The sequence below is a fragment of the Nomascus leucogenys genome, chromosome 1a (assembly GCF_006542625.1).
Source record: "Nomascus leucogenys isolate Asia chromosome 1a, Asia_NLE_v1, whole genome shotgun sequence".
Taxonomy (NCBI): domain Eukaryota; kingdom Metazoa; phylum Chordata; class Mammalia; order Primates; family Hylobatidae; genus Nomascus; species Nomascus leucogenys.
The window spans coordinates 85,922,958-85,939,188 of record NC_044381.1 but is presented as its reverse complement, the minus strand read 5'-3'; the positions used below and the strand labels follow the sequence as shown (position 1 = coordinate 85,939,188).

Below are 16,231 nucleotides of genomic sequence, written 5' to 3'. Positions count from 1 at the left end.
CATAGGCTCTTCAACTTTTGCTCCTAAATCTAAGCAGCTATTTCTTTTCCCCTGATACTCGCGGGTGTGATGTTCTTCCCTCTTCCTGTCCACTCATTGCCACTTCAGCTTTGGAGTTCCCCAGGGCAGGAGGAAGGGGGTGGGGAGTATGAAGCTGTGACCTTTCCCATGAGGAAGAGTATTTCTAGTGTGGCTCCTACTGTCACATGAATGATACACTGCCCACCCTTTGAATTTTGCAGGGCAGGTGGGAAGAGAGCTGAATGGCTCTGGTGTTGGGTGAGCCCCATGTAATTGGTAGTGCCATTTGGTGCAGAGAAGTCTAGAGTTGCCAATGAATGGTTTAGATCTAAAGCAAGGGAGCTCTTCTCTCTGGTTGCCACAGACTGGAGACAGCTGGAGAGAGACACCTGTTTTAGATAGACATGTAAAACTGCGATGCATGCTTTTGTTTCTCATGTTTGTTGAGACACCCTGTTCCTGTTTGAGCCACCAGGTGGTGCTGTTGGCACAGGATGGCTTAGTTGCTGCCTCACCTGATCATGATCTGCTTAATAGAGAAGTAACTATGAAGCTGATGGTCTTTGATTTAACCTCCTTACATTCCCTTTCTGGAACTCCTCATGCTTTTGCAGCTTAAGGTGCCCCTATCCCCACCCAAAGCACACACAGATACACATTGGGGTGCTTACTCTTCTTCTCCCTTATCCTGACACCCTGTATCTGAATTCTGTTCTCAGCAAAACTTATTACTCCTTTCTCTTAGCTGGCTGCCAAGTGAGAAAGGATTTAATACACTAATTTACCCTAAGGTATCAACAGGGCTTAATATGTTCCTTCGGGGTTACTCTGTCTTAAAACTGTGAAGATTGAAACGAAGTCTTATAACTTAAGAGGTAACTTGTAAGAATGGAATTGTGGCATTTTCAAATGTGAGTGGGCATGATGTCTTTGAGAGAGGGCTGGGAGGCGGATGTTAAGGGAATTTGTTGCTTCATCTATACTGCTTGCTCCCACCCATGTAGCAAGCTCTGTGTAGGGTCCCTTGGCTGCTGCCCTGTGGGTAGCTCAGTGCTTGGTTGATGCAGTGAATGAGACCATGGTGGGGCAACTGTGTTGAGAGGCTCTGCTGAGTAGGTGTCCACTGCCCACCCCCTGGTACCATTAAATGGCTTGTCCAATGAGGGTGACAACACCAGCCCCCTGACCACTTGCCCTTCTTCTCTCTGCCCAGACATTCACGGCATGGTGTAACTCCCACCTCCGGAAGGCGGGGACACAGATCGAGAACATCGAAGAGGACTTCCGGGATGGCCTGAAGCTCATGCTGCTGCTGGAGGTCATCTCAGGTGAGGCGGACCCTGGCCCAGGACGAGATACTGTCTATTGGTGCTGCCTGACACCTTGGCATCTGCTCTGCCCATGAGCGCAGCTGGTTTTGGTCTCTTGAAACAAGTTGGGGATGACATGTATGAATTCATCCTAGGAGTGTGGGTCTGAGTTCTGGTTCTGCTGCCAGCCATCCAGGTGCCTTGGACATCTGTTTCAGCATCCTTTTTTGTTAAAAAAAAAAAAAAAAAAGGGAGGGTTTGAAGGAACTGAGGTTCCTTCTCTTCCTCAGTGCCAGGATTCTGTGGCCAAGAATGTTAACCATGGGTCACTTCTCCAAATCTTGTCTCCATTACTACTTATCTACCTGTATCCAGGTGACCTAGGCCATTCCCCAGCCCCTAGTTTTCCCGCAGCTCTACTGGAACACACATCTCATCCTGCTTATGAATGCCTTTCTGCCACCATCCCTTAAAGGGTGGGAGTCCCGTGAGTCTAGCCTTGGTTGATACACTGGGCCGTGTTAGCTACTCTCTTCACCTTGATGCTGGTGAGCCTTAGATCTAATCCCAGCCCAGGCCTCTCCCTCAAGCCACTACTCAAATTCTGAACCTCGCTGGGCGTCTCCACCCCAATGTCCCACACAGTCCTCTCAGCATGTCCAAAACTCTGTGCTTGTCACTTCTGCCCTAGCAAACCTCTTTTCCCTCCCAGTCTTGTTCTTCTGCACCCAAGCTGGGATCATAGATAGCTCTTCTTTGCAAGTTGTTATTGATGTTCTGTTCATTCTGATTCCTTCTTCTCAATCTTTCTTTTAACCTCTACTGTTGTGGTGTCAGTGTGGCCTGTGTCAACTCTCACCTAGGTGATCCCACAAAGGCCTTTACCCCAGCTCCTCCTGGCAGTCCACCCCTGTCGCTGTAGCCAGAGGGCTCGTCTGACAGTCAGTCCAAATATGGTCATACTGTTCCCTGCTCACAGCCCTCAGCCTGCAGTGCCTCTCCAGGGCTTTGAGCCCGCAGGCCACATTCCTTAGCATAGCTTATGGAATCCTGCATGAGCTGGCACCTGCTTTGTTTTCAACTAACTATTCCCAAAAAGGTATCAGACCTTCGATCCTCTGCCGGTTGAGGGGTGGGGGCAGGGGGAATGTGCAGCTCTCCCCAGATGACATGCACTTTCTGTTTCCTGTGCCTTTGCACAGGCTCTAACTGCCCTTTTTTTTTTAAAGTAGTTTTTCCACTTTCAGATAAAACCTGTGTGTGTGGTAAAATAATATATAACAAAAAATGTATCATTTTAGCCATTTTAAAGGGTGCAGTTCAGCGCTATTAAGTGCATGCACTGACGGTTGTGCAGCCATTACCACCGTCCATCTTCAGGGCTCTTTATCGTCTCAAACTGACACCCTACACCTGTTAAACACTAGCTCCCCACTCCCCCTGGCCCTCCCCTGATTTGACTACTCTAGGTATACCTTGTACGAGTGGAATCATACAGTATTTCTCCTTTTGTGACACTGGTTTATTTCACTTACTATGTCTTCACGGTTCATCCATGTTGGAGCATGTGCCGCCATCCCTTTCCTTTTTGTGGCTGAATCATATTCCATTGTATGTATGACCTACAGCTATAAAATGGCTCCCCACATTTTGTTCATTCTCCTGTCGGTGGACACTTGGATTGTTTCTACCTTTTGGGTATTGTGAATAATGCTGGGACATGGGTGTACAAAATATTTTTAAAATCCCTCTTGCAGTTATTTTTTTGTATATTCCCCAAAGTGGAACTGCTAGGTCACATGGGAATTCTCTGTTTAATTTTTTGAGGAGCCACCATGCTGTTTTCCTCTGCCTTTATTTATTTATTTATTTTCTTTTTTTTCTTTGAGATGGGGTTCCACCATGTTGGCCAGGCTGGTATTGAACTCCTGACCTCAGGTGATCCTCCCACCTCAGCCTCCCAAAGTGCTGGGATTGCAGGTGTGAGCCACCGTGCCTGGCCTCTAACTGCCTTTTAGAATGTCCCTGCTTCCTACCTCCTCCACTACCCTTCCCCAGTTTTAAACAAACCTGGCCTTACTATTTATCATTCTTCAAAATGCAGCTTGAGGGTGTCCTTCAAGAAAGCTTCACCCTTCGTCTCTCCCCTAATCTGAGTGGACTGTGCCCTGCCGGCACCACCCCCCAACCCGCCCAGATCCCCAGCACCTACAGTATCCTATTAATTCCTCTGCTGTGTCTTTTATCACAAAGTGTAATCATTTTCGTTTTGCTTGTTTTCTTCTCTGCTCCACACTGAGCTCCTTGGGGCAGGCCATTTTCTCTCTGTGTCTCAGGTGCCTAGAACAGCACCAGACATGTAGGTGGTGCTCCGGGAACATTAGAATGACTGAGTGCCCAGAGCCGGGCTTGTCCACATGATACCCAGTGTGTTCCTGCTGCATAGGTCTGACCTGTGCCCAGGGAAACTGTGCACTTCTGTGAAGCACGTGTCTCTTTCCCAGGGTTGGGGAAGATCTGTTCTGTGAAATGATCTGTTCTCCCCTGGACAGGAAATGCTGGGATACCTTTTTCTCCTGATCATCGTTGGAGATGGGTAGGGTGCCCCAGGATGAGGAGAAGGAGGGGTATGCTGCCTACAGTGGTTCTCAAAGTGTGGTCCTTGGACTACCCACACCAGATTGGACTACCCACACCAGACAGGCAGGATTGCCTGTCAGAATGCAGATTTCCAAACCTTACCCCAGCCCTGCTAATCACAAACTTAGTGAGAGGGGGAAAGGGGCTGGACAGCCACAGATTAGCAAGTTTTCCAGGTGATTTTGTGCTGATTGACGTTTGAGAACCACTGGCCCAGGCCTGGGAAGCTTTTTCCATTCTCCCGTGTTTAACCCTTGCCTCCTCCGCTGTCCTTTGCAGAAGCGCCCTTCCAGCCAGTGTGCACAGCTGCTGAATGGCTGGGGCGCTCTGCTTAGCTGGACAGGCCCCAAGGGCTGGGGCCGTAGCAGGAGCAGACTTCCAGGGAGGGACGTGGTGCTGCCTGCATCCATCCTGTGGGGAGGGAGCCTCTGTGCCATCTCCCCCCCAGACAGGAAATACTGGGGTACCTTGCTGGGTTGCAGCCAAAGCCTTGGGAGGGCCCCAAGTGGAAAGTCTTGATTTAATTTAAAAAACAGCTGTGCTTCCCTGGGAGCTGACAGCCAGATCCCATCTGTGGCAGGAAGTCTGTTGTCTTCCAGAAGCTAGCAGGCTGCTGGGAGGCCACCTGGAGAGATGCTGCTCTGACAGGGTGGGCCTGGCCCAGAATCCCCATAGCTGGTCCCTGGAGCCCTCACAGCCAGACTGTCGACCTGCTGGGGAAACAGTGGGGCTGGTCAGGAGATCAGGGCAGGCACAAGGAGCCTGAGTTCCAGGCTCTGCGATGGTGGTTCTCAGCCTTTTGGGGTCCTTGGCCCCTTAGAGACCCTGAAAGCTATATACCCCTTCCCTAGATATGGCTATATGCTGCACTTAGAAAATTCTCAGATCATTTCAGGAGGCCCCTGGATGCTCTTTGTTCTGGAATAAAAGTGCTGTTAATGGGGTATTTGGAGAACCAGCTCCTCTACCTTTATTTTCTCAAAGGTTCTGACCTTGAAACCTGAGCAGCAGAAGCGACTGTGTGGAATCTGGAGGTGGGGGTGGAGGGTTGACCTGGAGCTGAGCCCTGGGTGCCCACAGGAGGCAGCATAATAGGACAAGAACTATGGTTCTTAAATGGGGATGGGCTGCTATAGGCAACTCCATTTAAACACCAGGGAAGTCCATAATACTTGAGTGACTTATACCCTCCTCCCAGGGCAAAGGGAAGGCTAGAAAGAGTTCAGGGCCTTTGCATGTTCTGTTCCTTCTGCCTTGATCATCATTCCTTGCTTTGTTTGCCTGGCTGCAAAGACTCAGACCTTTCCTGACCACTCCTCAGTTCATCCTTCCTCTTCCTCCTCCTCTTTTGAAGAGCATGGATCTTTCTTTGTATTTGTTCATTGTACATATTTATTTGTGTTTCTCTATTTAAGGTCTGTCTCTCCTACTGGACTATAATTACATAAAGGCAAGAAACTGTTTTGTTCACCCCCCTATTCCTAGCACCCAGCCAAATCCCTGGCATGCAGTAGGGGCTCGATAAATAAATGTTGAGTGGGTGCAAGCAGGTTTCCACCTGAGAAGTGGAAGAAAGAAGAGGCAGGGTAGATTATCCCTCTCATTCCCTGCCAGGGTGACATTCTCCAGCCCCTGAGCGGCGTGTGAGCACACACACATGTGCACACATGCACACGCTCCTGCCTAGCTAAGCTGTGCTTTGGATGAGGGTGTAGTGGTAGTAGCTCTGGCCCCTGGCTCATAGTGTCTCACCTTCCTTTTCCTCCCTCTTCATCCAAACAGGTGAACGCTTGGCCAAGCCAGAGCGAGGCAAGATGAGGGTGCACAAGATCTCCAACGTCAACAAGGCCCTGGATTTCATAGCCAGCAAAGGCGTCAAACTGGTGTCCATCGGAGCCGAAGGTGAGTAAGGCCTACCTGTGGTGGCCCCAAGGAGTCTGATTTTCTTTGTCCCCCTGGTTCTCTTGGCCTTTTTTGTGCTGCCTCCTGGGCCCATGCATCACTTGGGGGCATTGGGCAGTGGGTCCCCAACACCTCCATCTGGTCGCCTGTGGATGCTTCGTATTGCAACAGCACTTTTCTTCTAGTCTCAGCCCTGCCCAAAACCAAGGACTTAGACCCCCTGTTCCCATGCCTGTACCCGCTTAGCCACATCCTTGCTCTGTGGAGTCCTGTGTGTGTGGCATGCCACCTCCCCATCCAGAGGCCTGACGGTGTTGCCTGGAGCAGAGGATTTGTGTGTGGGCTGGAAAGGGTATGCACACACAGGCTGGTGGAGGCTGGACGCTGCCCTGAGACTCCCTGGGGCCCTGGGAAGACTGAAGTCCAGAAGCCTCTAGGAACATTTTTAATAGAATTTCCCTGCAGTGTAGCTTCCTAACTCTTTAACTTTTACTGAGAAACACTTATCAAAAAAGCTATTAGCATGTCCTTAATGATTAAAAGAAGGTAGTGTAATTTCTTGTGTGCATGGTGGTGGTTTTGAAAAATTGAGAGTGGGTTGTTTAGGGTGGGCAGAAAATGTTCTGTCCAGGCCCCTTCAGTCCTGTGACCATGGATTTAGCAAGTATTTATGGGGCACCTGCTGCGTGATGTCAGAGACCTAAAGATGAACGAATCTCACTCATTCAAAACACACCGTGGCTGTGAGGATGGATTGCTCACTCTGTGGCATATACTCAATCCTCACAACAACCCTATGAGGTAGCGCTAAGAATTAATTATCCCGGTTTTGCCATAAGAAAACAGATGCTTAAAGAGATTACGTTACTTCCTCAAGGTTCCGCCATCAGTAAGTGGCAAAGCCAGAACTCAAATGCATGTCTTCGTGACACCACAGAAATGCCCTCAGAGAGTGGCCTTTCCTTGGAGGGGGCAGGGGTCTTGCTCCTGGTAAGTCCATAGGCGCAGATCTCTTCTCTGGTTGAAGCTTACAGTCCCCTGTCTTCTAGAAATGGAGGGATATTATGTTGATACATCAAATGGAGAACTTTAACACAGGCTCAGCAAACTGCAGTGCATGGGGTCGAGTCCAGCTGACTCGGATTTTTGGAAATATTGGAACACAGCACACCCATGTTAATGTATCATCAGTGGCTTTTGTGCTGCAATGGCAGAGTTGAGTAGTTGCTACAGAGCTTATATGGACCATAGAGCCAGAAACATTTCTTATCAGGCCTTCTACAGAAAAAGTTTGCTCACCTCTGCCTTATCTGGAATTCAGGCCAGTGCCCAAGGTGGTCACGCGAGGTGCCTTATGGATTCCAGCATCTCCCCCACCAGCTGTGAGCTTCTCAAAGGCAGAAACCATGGTTTCTACATCCTGTGGCCGCAGCTCCTAGCAGCATGATGCACACAGTAGGTGCTCTATAAATGTTCAAAGGATTTACATATAGCAGTATACTCTGCTGTGTGATTAGGAAGATGTTCTCTGCCTTACAATAAGAAAAGAACAGTTTGTTTTATTAGGGAGCAATTCAAGACTTGGCAGATAAAGTTATAACTAAGCAGGCGTGGGAAGCCAAAGAAAGTCACCCAGGTGGTTGGTGCAGGCTTGGATGCCCCCGGGGCAGGGAAGTGTAGAGAATTTGTGAAGTGGTTCAGGGGTCAGTGGCAGGGGTGGGTAGGGACTGTGGCAAGCTGGAGAGTCATGTCCTAAGCAGGATGGGCACCTTGTGGAAATGTAAGAAGTTGCTGCTATGTGGATCCAGTGCTGCTAGATCTCCCAGTTTTTCAAAAGAAGCCAGAAATCCAGATTTTTTGAAAAGAAAAATTTGGCAACTAAATTAAAAAAAAAAAACTTATTTTTTTCTTTAAAGCCTCTACCAAAGGGGAGGAGGGCAGGGAAGCGGAAGATGGAAGAGAATAGCACTCACCAAGTACCAGCTCTGGGTTGCTAGACAGGATGCTTTACATGGGCCATCTCCTGCCACCCTCACGATGGGCTCGTAGGATGGGTATCACGAGCCACGTTTTACAGTTAAGGAAACTGAGGCTCAGGAAAGTTGCTAGAGTGGAAGAGTGTCATCAGTTGAGCCCAGGCTCTGAGCCAGACTGCTTCTATGTGGCAGATCCAGGGTTAAACCCAGGGTTAGGCTCCAGAGCTGAGGCCTCCCTCTTCCTGTCACTGTCGGCAGTGCTGCCTCCCTGGTCGGGGCCCAGGACAGAACTTTCTTTTCTGGTTTTTTTTTTTTTTTTTAAGTAGAGATGGGATTTCACTGTGCTAGCCAGGATGGTCTCGATCTCCTGACCTTATGATCTGCCCGCCTCGGCCTCCCAAAGCGTTGAGATTACAGGTGTGAGCCACCGTGCCCGGCCTAAGATCTGAAAACTTCTTCTTCCTTTTTTTTTTTTTTTTTGGAGTCGGAGTCTCACTCTGTTGCCCAGGCTGGAGTGCAGTGGGGTGATCTTGACTCACTGCAAGCTCTGCCTCCCAGGTTGACACCATTCTCCTGCCTCAGCCTCCCAAGTAGCTGGGACTACAGGCGCCCGCCACCACGCCCGGCTAATTTTTTTTTTAATATTTTTAGTAGAGACGGGGTTTCACCATGTTAACTAGGATGGTCTCGATCTCCTGACCTTGTGATCCACGCGCCTCAGCTTCCCAAAGTGCTGGGATTACAGGCGTGAGCCACTGCGCCCGGCCAGAACTTTCACGTCGAATTATCTTCAGTACTGAGATAGCATATCAAGCCTGCCCCTGCCATGCTGGCCTCAGGGGTGAGGAGTGAGAGGAACACTGGCGTGAACTCTCATCTCACTGCCGCTGCTGTGCTGGGAAGGTCATTCACCTGGTAGCCTCAGTTTTCCCGTTTTTTTTGACACAGGCCTAGCTTCTCTAAAGATTTTGAAAAGGCTCTTTTATTTTTTATTTTTTGAGACAGGGTCTCACTCTGTCACCCAGACTAGAGTGCAATGGCACGATCTTGGCTCACTGCAACCTCCGCCTCCCAGGCTCAAGTGATTCTTCTGCTTCAGCCTTCCAAGTAGCTGGGATTACAGGTTCGTGCCACCACACCTGGCTAATTTTTGTATTTTTAGTACAGATGGGATTTCACTATGTTGGCCAGGCTGGTCTTGAACTCCTGACTTCAAATGATCCGCCAGCCTCAGCCTCCCAAGGTGCTGGGATTACAGGTGCGAGCCACCACACCCGGACGAAAAGCCCCTTTAAAGTGAGATGTTCTTTACCTTCTCCCTGCCCTGAGGAGCCAGTGTTTTCAGCTGTGGCTTCCAGGACTGAAATCATCCACTCCCATCAGGCTGAGCACCAAGATTATGCCACAGTGGCCACTCTGCTGAGCCAAGAAACTAGATGAGGCAGCAAATGGCGTTTTTTGGGCTTTTAAAAGTGAAATGGAGTTTATTGATGTAGATTATAAAATAAAAGGCGATGGGCAGATCGCATGGAATGAGCTCTCCCGGAAGAAGGGTGGGGGAACGTTGCAGGTTGTCCATCCTGGGCTGCGACTGTGGAGACCAGGCCCAGCAGGGACACCCCTTACCCCCCACCAAAGTCTTTGAAGGATTATCATGCAGTGCAAGGACTGAGACCTCTGGCTGACTCCGAAGGGCAGAACCAGGCCCAGAATAGGTACCCCGTAGGTAAGTGGACTCTGGGAGCCTTGGGAAATGGAGCCGGGGCTCTGGGAGGGTTATGAGTTCCCTGTCCCTGAAGGTGTGCACATGGAGGCTGGAGACAAGGAGCTTCCACACATAAGGGGGAGGTTAGAGCAGATCCTTAAGGTCTCCCCTACGATATTTGGTTCTAGAATGCCTAGACTTCATGGAATTGGCCTGGGTGAGTGGTTGGAATGTAGTTAACCAGGGGAGAGAACTCAAAAAGGATTTTGTATTTTAAGGTCTTTGGGCAGGTGGAGCCTGAGTGTTTGGGTGCTGTGAGCATGGAGGTGGTCTCAGTGAGGTAGCATGTATCTTTAGGATGGAGGGGGCAGTAGATGCCATACCACAGCATTGGTCTGGGAGGTGGTGGCCCCTGGGGTTCTAGTTTCTGTCACATGGAATTTCTGCAGCATTCATTCTGCCATCTGAATACTGAACAGATGACGGTGTCCCTGGAGAGAGAAGGAGGGAGAAACATGTTCCCAGTAAACAGGGGATGTGAGCAGCTTCATAGCTCGCTGTAGACTGGAAAGGGCAGACGCTGTTAATCTGTCATCGAGGTTTTTCCACGAAGCCCAGTTGTGGCCTTGGAACCCTCCCTTTGGGCTCAGCCTTCTAAGCAGTCCCTGACAAAGCTGCCTGCGAGATGAGGCATCCCTGCTGCAAACGTTGAGAAGCCGGAGGCCCAGAATACAGGACCTGCCATGCCAGGGAAGGGGAAGGAGAGTGGATGGGATGGGAGTCAGATGGGAACTGGGGCTGGGCGTGCATGGGCTGCTAATTAAGCACACCCTACTCTATCTGCTCGTGCTTGGCGCCTCTGTTTTCTGGAGTGAAACTATGCCTTTGGTGTGAATGAGAATTCAGTAAGCAAAATTCTCTGGGGAGTTTCTGGGGAAGGAGAAGAGGAATAAATAAGTAGGCAAGACCCAAAAAAGAAGCCACCTGCCTCTCCCAGTCCCTCTGGGAGGGCTCCAAGAGCGCAGATCTGCAGGCACTGAGCTCAGGGCCAGTGGGAGGCCCTGGAGTTTGGCCGTCACAGAGTGGGGCAGCATGTGGGGGACCAAGGGAGGGCTAGCATTGCAGCCCCACTCCTAGGAAGGCCAAACCATGGGATTACTGCTCAGAGCTTTTTTCTAGGCTTAAAAAATTTTTCCCTTGTATTTTAAACACTGTTTATGAAATTTTTTACCTGCTTTTCCCACTTCCCATGTTAAAAAATTTTTCTAAGTTATTAAGCACTCATGATGTAATCATTAATGTCTGCGTTCATTGTCTTTTTTGTTTTGTTTTTTTGAGACGAGTCTCCCTCTCTTGCTCAGGCTGGAGTGCAGTGGCACGATCTCAGCTTACTGCAACCTCTGCCTCCCGGATTAAAGCGATTCTCCTGCCTCAGCCTCACGAGTAGCTGGGATTACAGGCACGTGCTACCACATCTGCCTAATTTCTGTTTTAATAGAGACGGGGTTTCGCCATGTTGGCCAGGCTGGTCTTGAACTCCTGACCTCAAGTTATCTGTCCTACCTTGGCCTCCCAAAGTGCTGGGATTACAGGTGTGAGCCACTGCATCTGGCCTCATCATCTGTTTGTCATACTTCGTCCCAGGCCTGGGCCGTGCCCTGTAAGAGACTGAAGCCCATTGTGTTCTCAGGGGGCCAATGGCAGGCCTGTGTTAGCTCTGCCCATTCTCCCACTTGTGGTTAGTGTTTGTTCACTCATTCATTCACTCAGCAGATGCTGATGGGGGCTTTGTCTGTGCCAGGCTTCATACTGGACTGTAAGCAGTGATGCAAAACAGGAAGTATTCTTACCCTCAAGGGGCTTACATTCTAGAGGAGAAAGAGAGAAAATATGCATGTACACCTGTCAGATGGAGAAAACCAAAGCAGGGAGGAACTTGGGTGGTCAAGGGAGGTGTCCATGAGACAGGGATGTGTGAGTGAAACTGGCAGGGGGCAGGGACAGGCCACGTGGGTATCTAGGGAAGGGGAGCTGCAGGGAGGCCTGAGCAGGGGGGAGGGGGAGGAGGAGGAGGAGAAGGAGGGGAAGGAGGGGAAGGAGGAGCAGGGGGAGGAGGGGGAACCAGAGGCCCAGGCAAGGCAGCCAGACCACGAGGGGCTCTCTGGCCACTGGCTTTGACTCTCAGGAGGTGGGAAGCTGTGGAGGTTTTTAGCAGAGGGTGATATGAGGTCTGGGGATTTACTTGGTCATTCTGTGTACTGTGTACATTTGCGAGGTTTCTAGTACGGGATGTGATAAATAGCCTCGCAGCAAGTGCATTCATACAGGAACCTTACTCTGCATTTCCTTTCATTGGCTAGGGATAGATTCCTGGAGATAGAATTATACTGCCAAAAAGCTGAGCAACTTTAACATGCGTGCTCCTTGTGGCCAAATTATTTCCCAGATTAATTGATTAATTTCCCAGAAATTATTATTATTGTTTTTTAAACCAATTTACACTTCTAGTGTGGTGGCCTTGCTGACATCAAGGAGTGTGGTTTTTCAACTTTGGGTTTTTTTGTTTGTTTGTTTTTGTTTTGTTTTTAAGAGACAGCGTCTCGACTTGTCGCTTAGGTTGGAGTGCAGCGGTGCTATCACAGCTCACTGCAACCTTGAGCTCCTGGGCTCAGTCCCCAGTCCTCCTGCCTCAGCCTCCCGAGAAGCTAGGACTACAGGTGTGCACCGCTGCACCTGGCTAATTTTTTCATTTTTTTGCAGAGACAAGGTCTCCTGTGTTGCCCAGGCTTGTCTTGAACTCCTGGGCTCAAGCGATCCTCCCACCTTGGCCTCCCAAAGTGCTAGGATTAAAGGCATGAGCTACTTCGCCCAGCCTAACTTTGTTTTTTAACTTTGCTAATTTAATAGCTGGGAAGATGATCTTATTTCTTTGATTACAAGTGAGATTGAACATGCTTATGAATTGGTTATTTGTATTTCATGTTTTATGATTTTTTTGTCTTCTGCCTATTTATTGAGAGTTTAGTATTTTTGTCTTTTCAATTTATATGAACTCTTTAAACCATTGGAAATAACAAATGAAAGTGCATTTTTAAAAATATCAAAGCTTTATGAGCCGATTCCTTTACTTTTTTATTTTATTTATTTATTTTTTTAGAGAGGGTTTCGCTTTGTTGCCCAGGATGGAGTCACAGCTCACTGCAGCCTCTGCCTTGGCTCAAGCAATCCTCCCACTTAAGCCTGAGTAGCTGGGACTACAGGCACTACCATGCCTGTTTAATTTTTGTGTTTTTGTAGAGATGGGGTTTTGTCATGTTGCCCAGGCTGGTCTTGAATGCCTGGGTTCAAGCAATCCACCTGTCTTGGCCTCCCAAAGTGTTGGGAGTACAGTCTTAAGCCACTGTGCCAGGTCTATGAGTTGATTCTTAATGAGTAGTACTACCTCCCCACAATGTGGACTGCAAAATGCTGGCTGGCTGTGTTGCTTGGTAGCAAAAGGGGTTGCATGCTGCTACAGCTCTCTGTTTCTCTCCAACCCAAGCATTTGGATGTGGAACTGTGCCCCCCGGTGTCTGGGGCTCTGGGAGGGGCATTTTTACTTCCCTGCTTGCAAGAAGGGTTACATCCTATTCCATGTCCAAAGTGAACACTTCTTCCTTTGCTCAGCATCCCATGCAGACTCAGGAGGTTACCCGCTCCCCTGGGAGGTGGCTGTGGCCAAGCACCACTCCATGGACTACACCCTGCTGGTCTTGGAGCAGCATACAGTTTTGCTCTCACTTTTGGGAAAGGGGCTAAGATGTTAGAGTATATGGTCCTTAATGGAAATCCACTCTTGTTTCAGGGGTTTGTGGGATGCAAGTCCTAGTAGGGTCAGGACTCCCTAGAAATTGATCCTTCTCATGGTTCTATTGGGTCTCCCCTAAAATTAATGTTGCAGGTAGGAAAAAAAAAAGATATTCTTTGGGTACCTTACTCTTAACTGAGCGTGTCTTACCATGGGCCGGATTACTATCTCCTGGTCTGGAAGCAGGTGATGAAGGGGTGTGGAATCTACATTTGAGTATCACTTGTTCAACCACAAGACCATAAATTGCTCCATGTATTGGGCTCCTTAAAATAGGGCTTATTTATGTTGTATTCCCTGCCATTAGGCCTGGTACAGAAAAAAAGAAAATCTACTTCATAGAACTTGTAGATTCTAGAACTCTAAAAGGTGCTGCTTAGACTAAATGTATTGGGTTATCTCTTAGCTGTGATCTTGAAGCTATTGTTTGATTTTTAAAAAAAAAATCTGTTTTAATACCCAAACTAATGGCATTGTGAGGTCGAGTCAGTGGATAGTTCAAGATGGCAATTTACAAAACTTTAAGTTTGTGACTTTCTCTTGATTCCACTGTTTTTCCACGTGTGGGTGGCTATTTTGAGAGCTGTGATTGCCCAGAGAGCCCCAGCTCACAGAATTGCCAGAACATTTGTGATTGCTTAGAAATCCTTCCCTCTTCTTCATCAGGCTGGGAACACAGATCAGGATTTCAAATGCCCCCTTCTCTGTGGCCTTCCTTGATGTACCCACTGTCTCCAACTAGGATTGATTACACCCTTTTTTTGTGCCCCAAATAGACTTCTCTTCCAGCACCTGTCACAGTTTATTGCATTAACTTTAAGAAACATCCAGGCCAGGCGTGGTAGCTCATGCCTGTAATTCCAGCACTTTGGGAGGATCGTTTGAACCCAGGAGTTTGAGACCAGCCTGGGCAATATTGTAAGACCCTGTCTCTACAAAAAATGAAAAAATTAGCCGGGTGTGGTGGCCTATCTGTAGTCCCAGCTACCCAGGAAGCTGAGATGGGAGGATCACTTGAGCCCAGGATTTGGAGGCTGCAAGTGAGCCATGATTGCACCACTGCACGCTAGCTTGGGTGACAGAGCGAAAACCCTGTCTCAAAAACAAGCAAAAATCCTGTTTCCCTGTAGAAGTAGAGCTCTGGAGTCTTTGATTCCTAGTGTGGGGTGCTGTGGGTGCTGAGGGAGTGTTAATTCTGTCCCCGCTGAGGCCCTTTCTGATGCGTGCTGCTGCTGTTTCTGTAGAAATCGTGGATGGGAATGTGAAGATGACCCTGGGCATGATCTGGACCATCATCCTGCGCTTTGCCATCCAGGACATCTCCGTGGAAGGTGGGTTTCCGCTTTGTTCCATCCTGTCGTCACCACCTCGTCTCCCTCCCTGGGCTTAGCCTGGAGAACTCCCGCACCCAGGGCAATGGACGTTGATCAGGGGCCCTGTCCTGGGCTTCTTGCTCACTTATTGGGCATCAGCCCTCTCTTCCAGTCAATGTGGAAAAAAGAACTATTTGCCATTCTGATTCTCATAGGCGTGTTGGCCCCAGGGAAACTCCCCACTTTGGGAAAGCCCAAGGCTGCCATGGGGAAGTATATTGGAAAACCCACCTGGCTCTTGGGTTGTTAATCTGAAAGGGTGGGGAAATAGCGGCTGGGAGGAAGTGCCAGGAGGGGCGCTAACGCCGTCCCCCACTTTGCTCCCCTAGCACCCTCTAGTGGCCACTTCACAGATCTGCAAGGGCCGCCATGGTCTGGAGAAGTGATCTATTCACTTGATTCCACACTCGGGCAGTTTTTGAGCTTTATGTCTGCTATGCATGTATTTATTTTGCATAATAATATTTGTGTATTGCTGTGCATGTGATAAAACACACATACTGAAACAAACTTTTACAAGATGAGATGGAGATAATATTTTAAAAATATTTGTTTTAATGGCATAGACATCATAAACGTTTTTAATCAAAGGAATTTCTTAATGAAAACAACGTGGATTCAATTCAATTGCTTTGTGATGGAGAACTTGGTGTGACACTCTGTGATACAGCAATGCGGAGGTCCAAGTTCGATTTATGGGTACTTGGTATTTAGGGTTGAAGTGATTGGAAAGAGGGTGATAGTAGTCACCTGGGGTGTGGTTCTTGTTAATGATAGTGGATGTAAATCCATTTCTCAGATAGCCTTCTTGATGATGTTGATTCTTTCGGGCGGACTTCTTGTCAGCTCTGAAGTCATCATTGTGTTACTCTTGTGATTTAGCTGACGAAGAGCTTAAGCTAAGTAGAAGCATTAGCTTTTCCAGTTTTTAAATTGTCTGCTTTTGCTTAGGTGGTTATGGTCTTTGTAGGAACCCTTGAATGTCATTTTAAAGTCCATTCTGTGTGTTGAAAATAAATGAGATCATTCATGAACACAGTCCACTGAGTACCTTAACCTCCAATTCACAGGCACGAACACAGGGGTATAGTAGTCCGTTTTCACGCTGCTGGTAAGGACATACCCGAGACTGGGTAATTTATAAATAAAAGGAGGTTTAATAGACTCACAGTTCCACATGGCTGGGGAGGCCTCACAGTCATTGCAGAAGGGCAAGGGAGAGCAAAGGGACCTCTTACATGGCAGCAGGCAGAGAATGAGAGTCAAGTGAAAGGGGTTTCCCCTTGGAAAACCATCAGATCTCGTGAGACTTATTCACTACCACGAGAACAGTATGAGGGAAACCACGCCCACAACTCAATCATCTCCCACCAGCTCTCTCCCACAACACGTGGGAATTATGGGAGCTACAATTCAAGATGAGATTTGGGCGGGGACACAGCCAAAGCCTAGCAGGG

General features: G+C 48.6%; 1 protein-coding gene across 4 annotated transcripts in view; it reads left to right on the top strand.

The window, feature by feature from the left end:
• Positions 1–16,231, top strand: part of ACTN1 (actinin alpha 1) — a 106,840-nt gene that overhangs the window by 52,939 nt on the left and 37,670 nt on the right. For all 4 annotated transcript variants that reach the window (XM_030812506.1, XM_030812509.1, XM_030812508.1 and 1 more), the window contains exons 2-4: positions 1,235–1,349; positions 5,754–5,873; positions 14,646–14,732. In XM_030812506.1, coding sequence (XP_030668366.1) covers positions 1,235–1,349; positions 5,754–5,873; positions 14,646–14,732 — 322 coding nt within the window. The remainder of the gene's footprint in view (positions 1–1,234; positions 1,350–5,753; positions 5,874–14,645; positions 14,733–16,231) is intronic.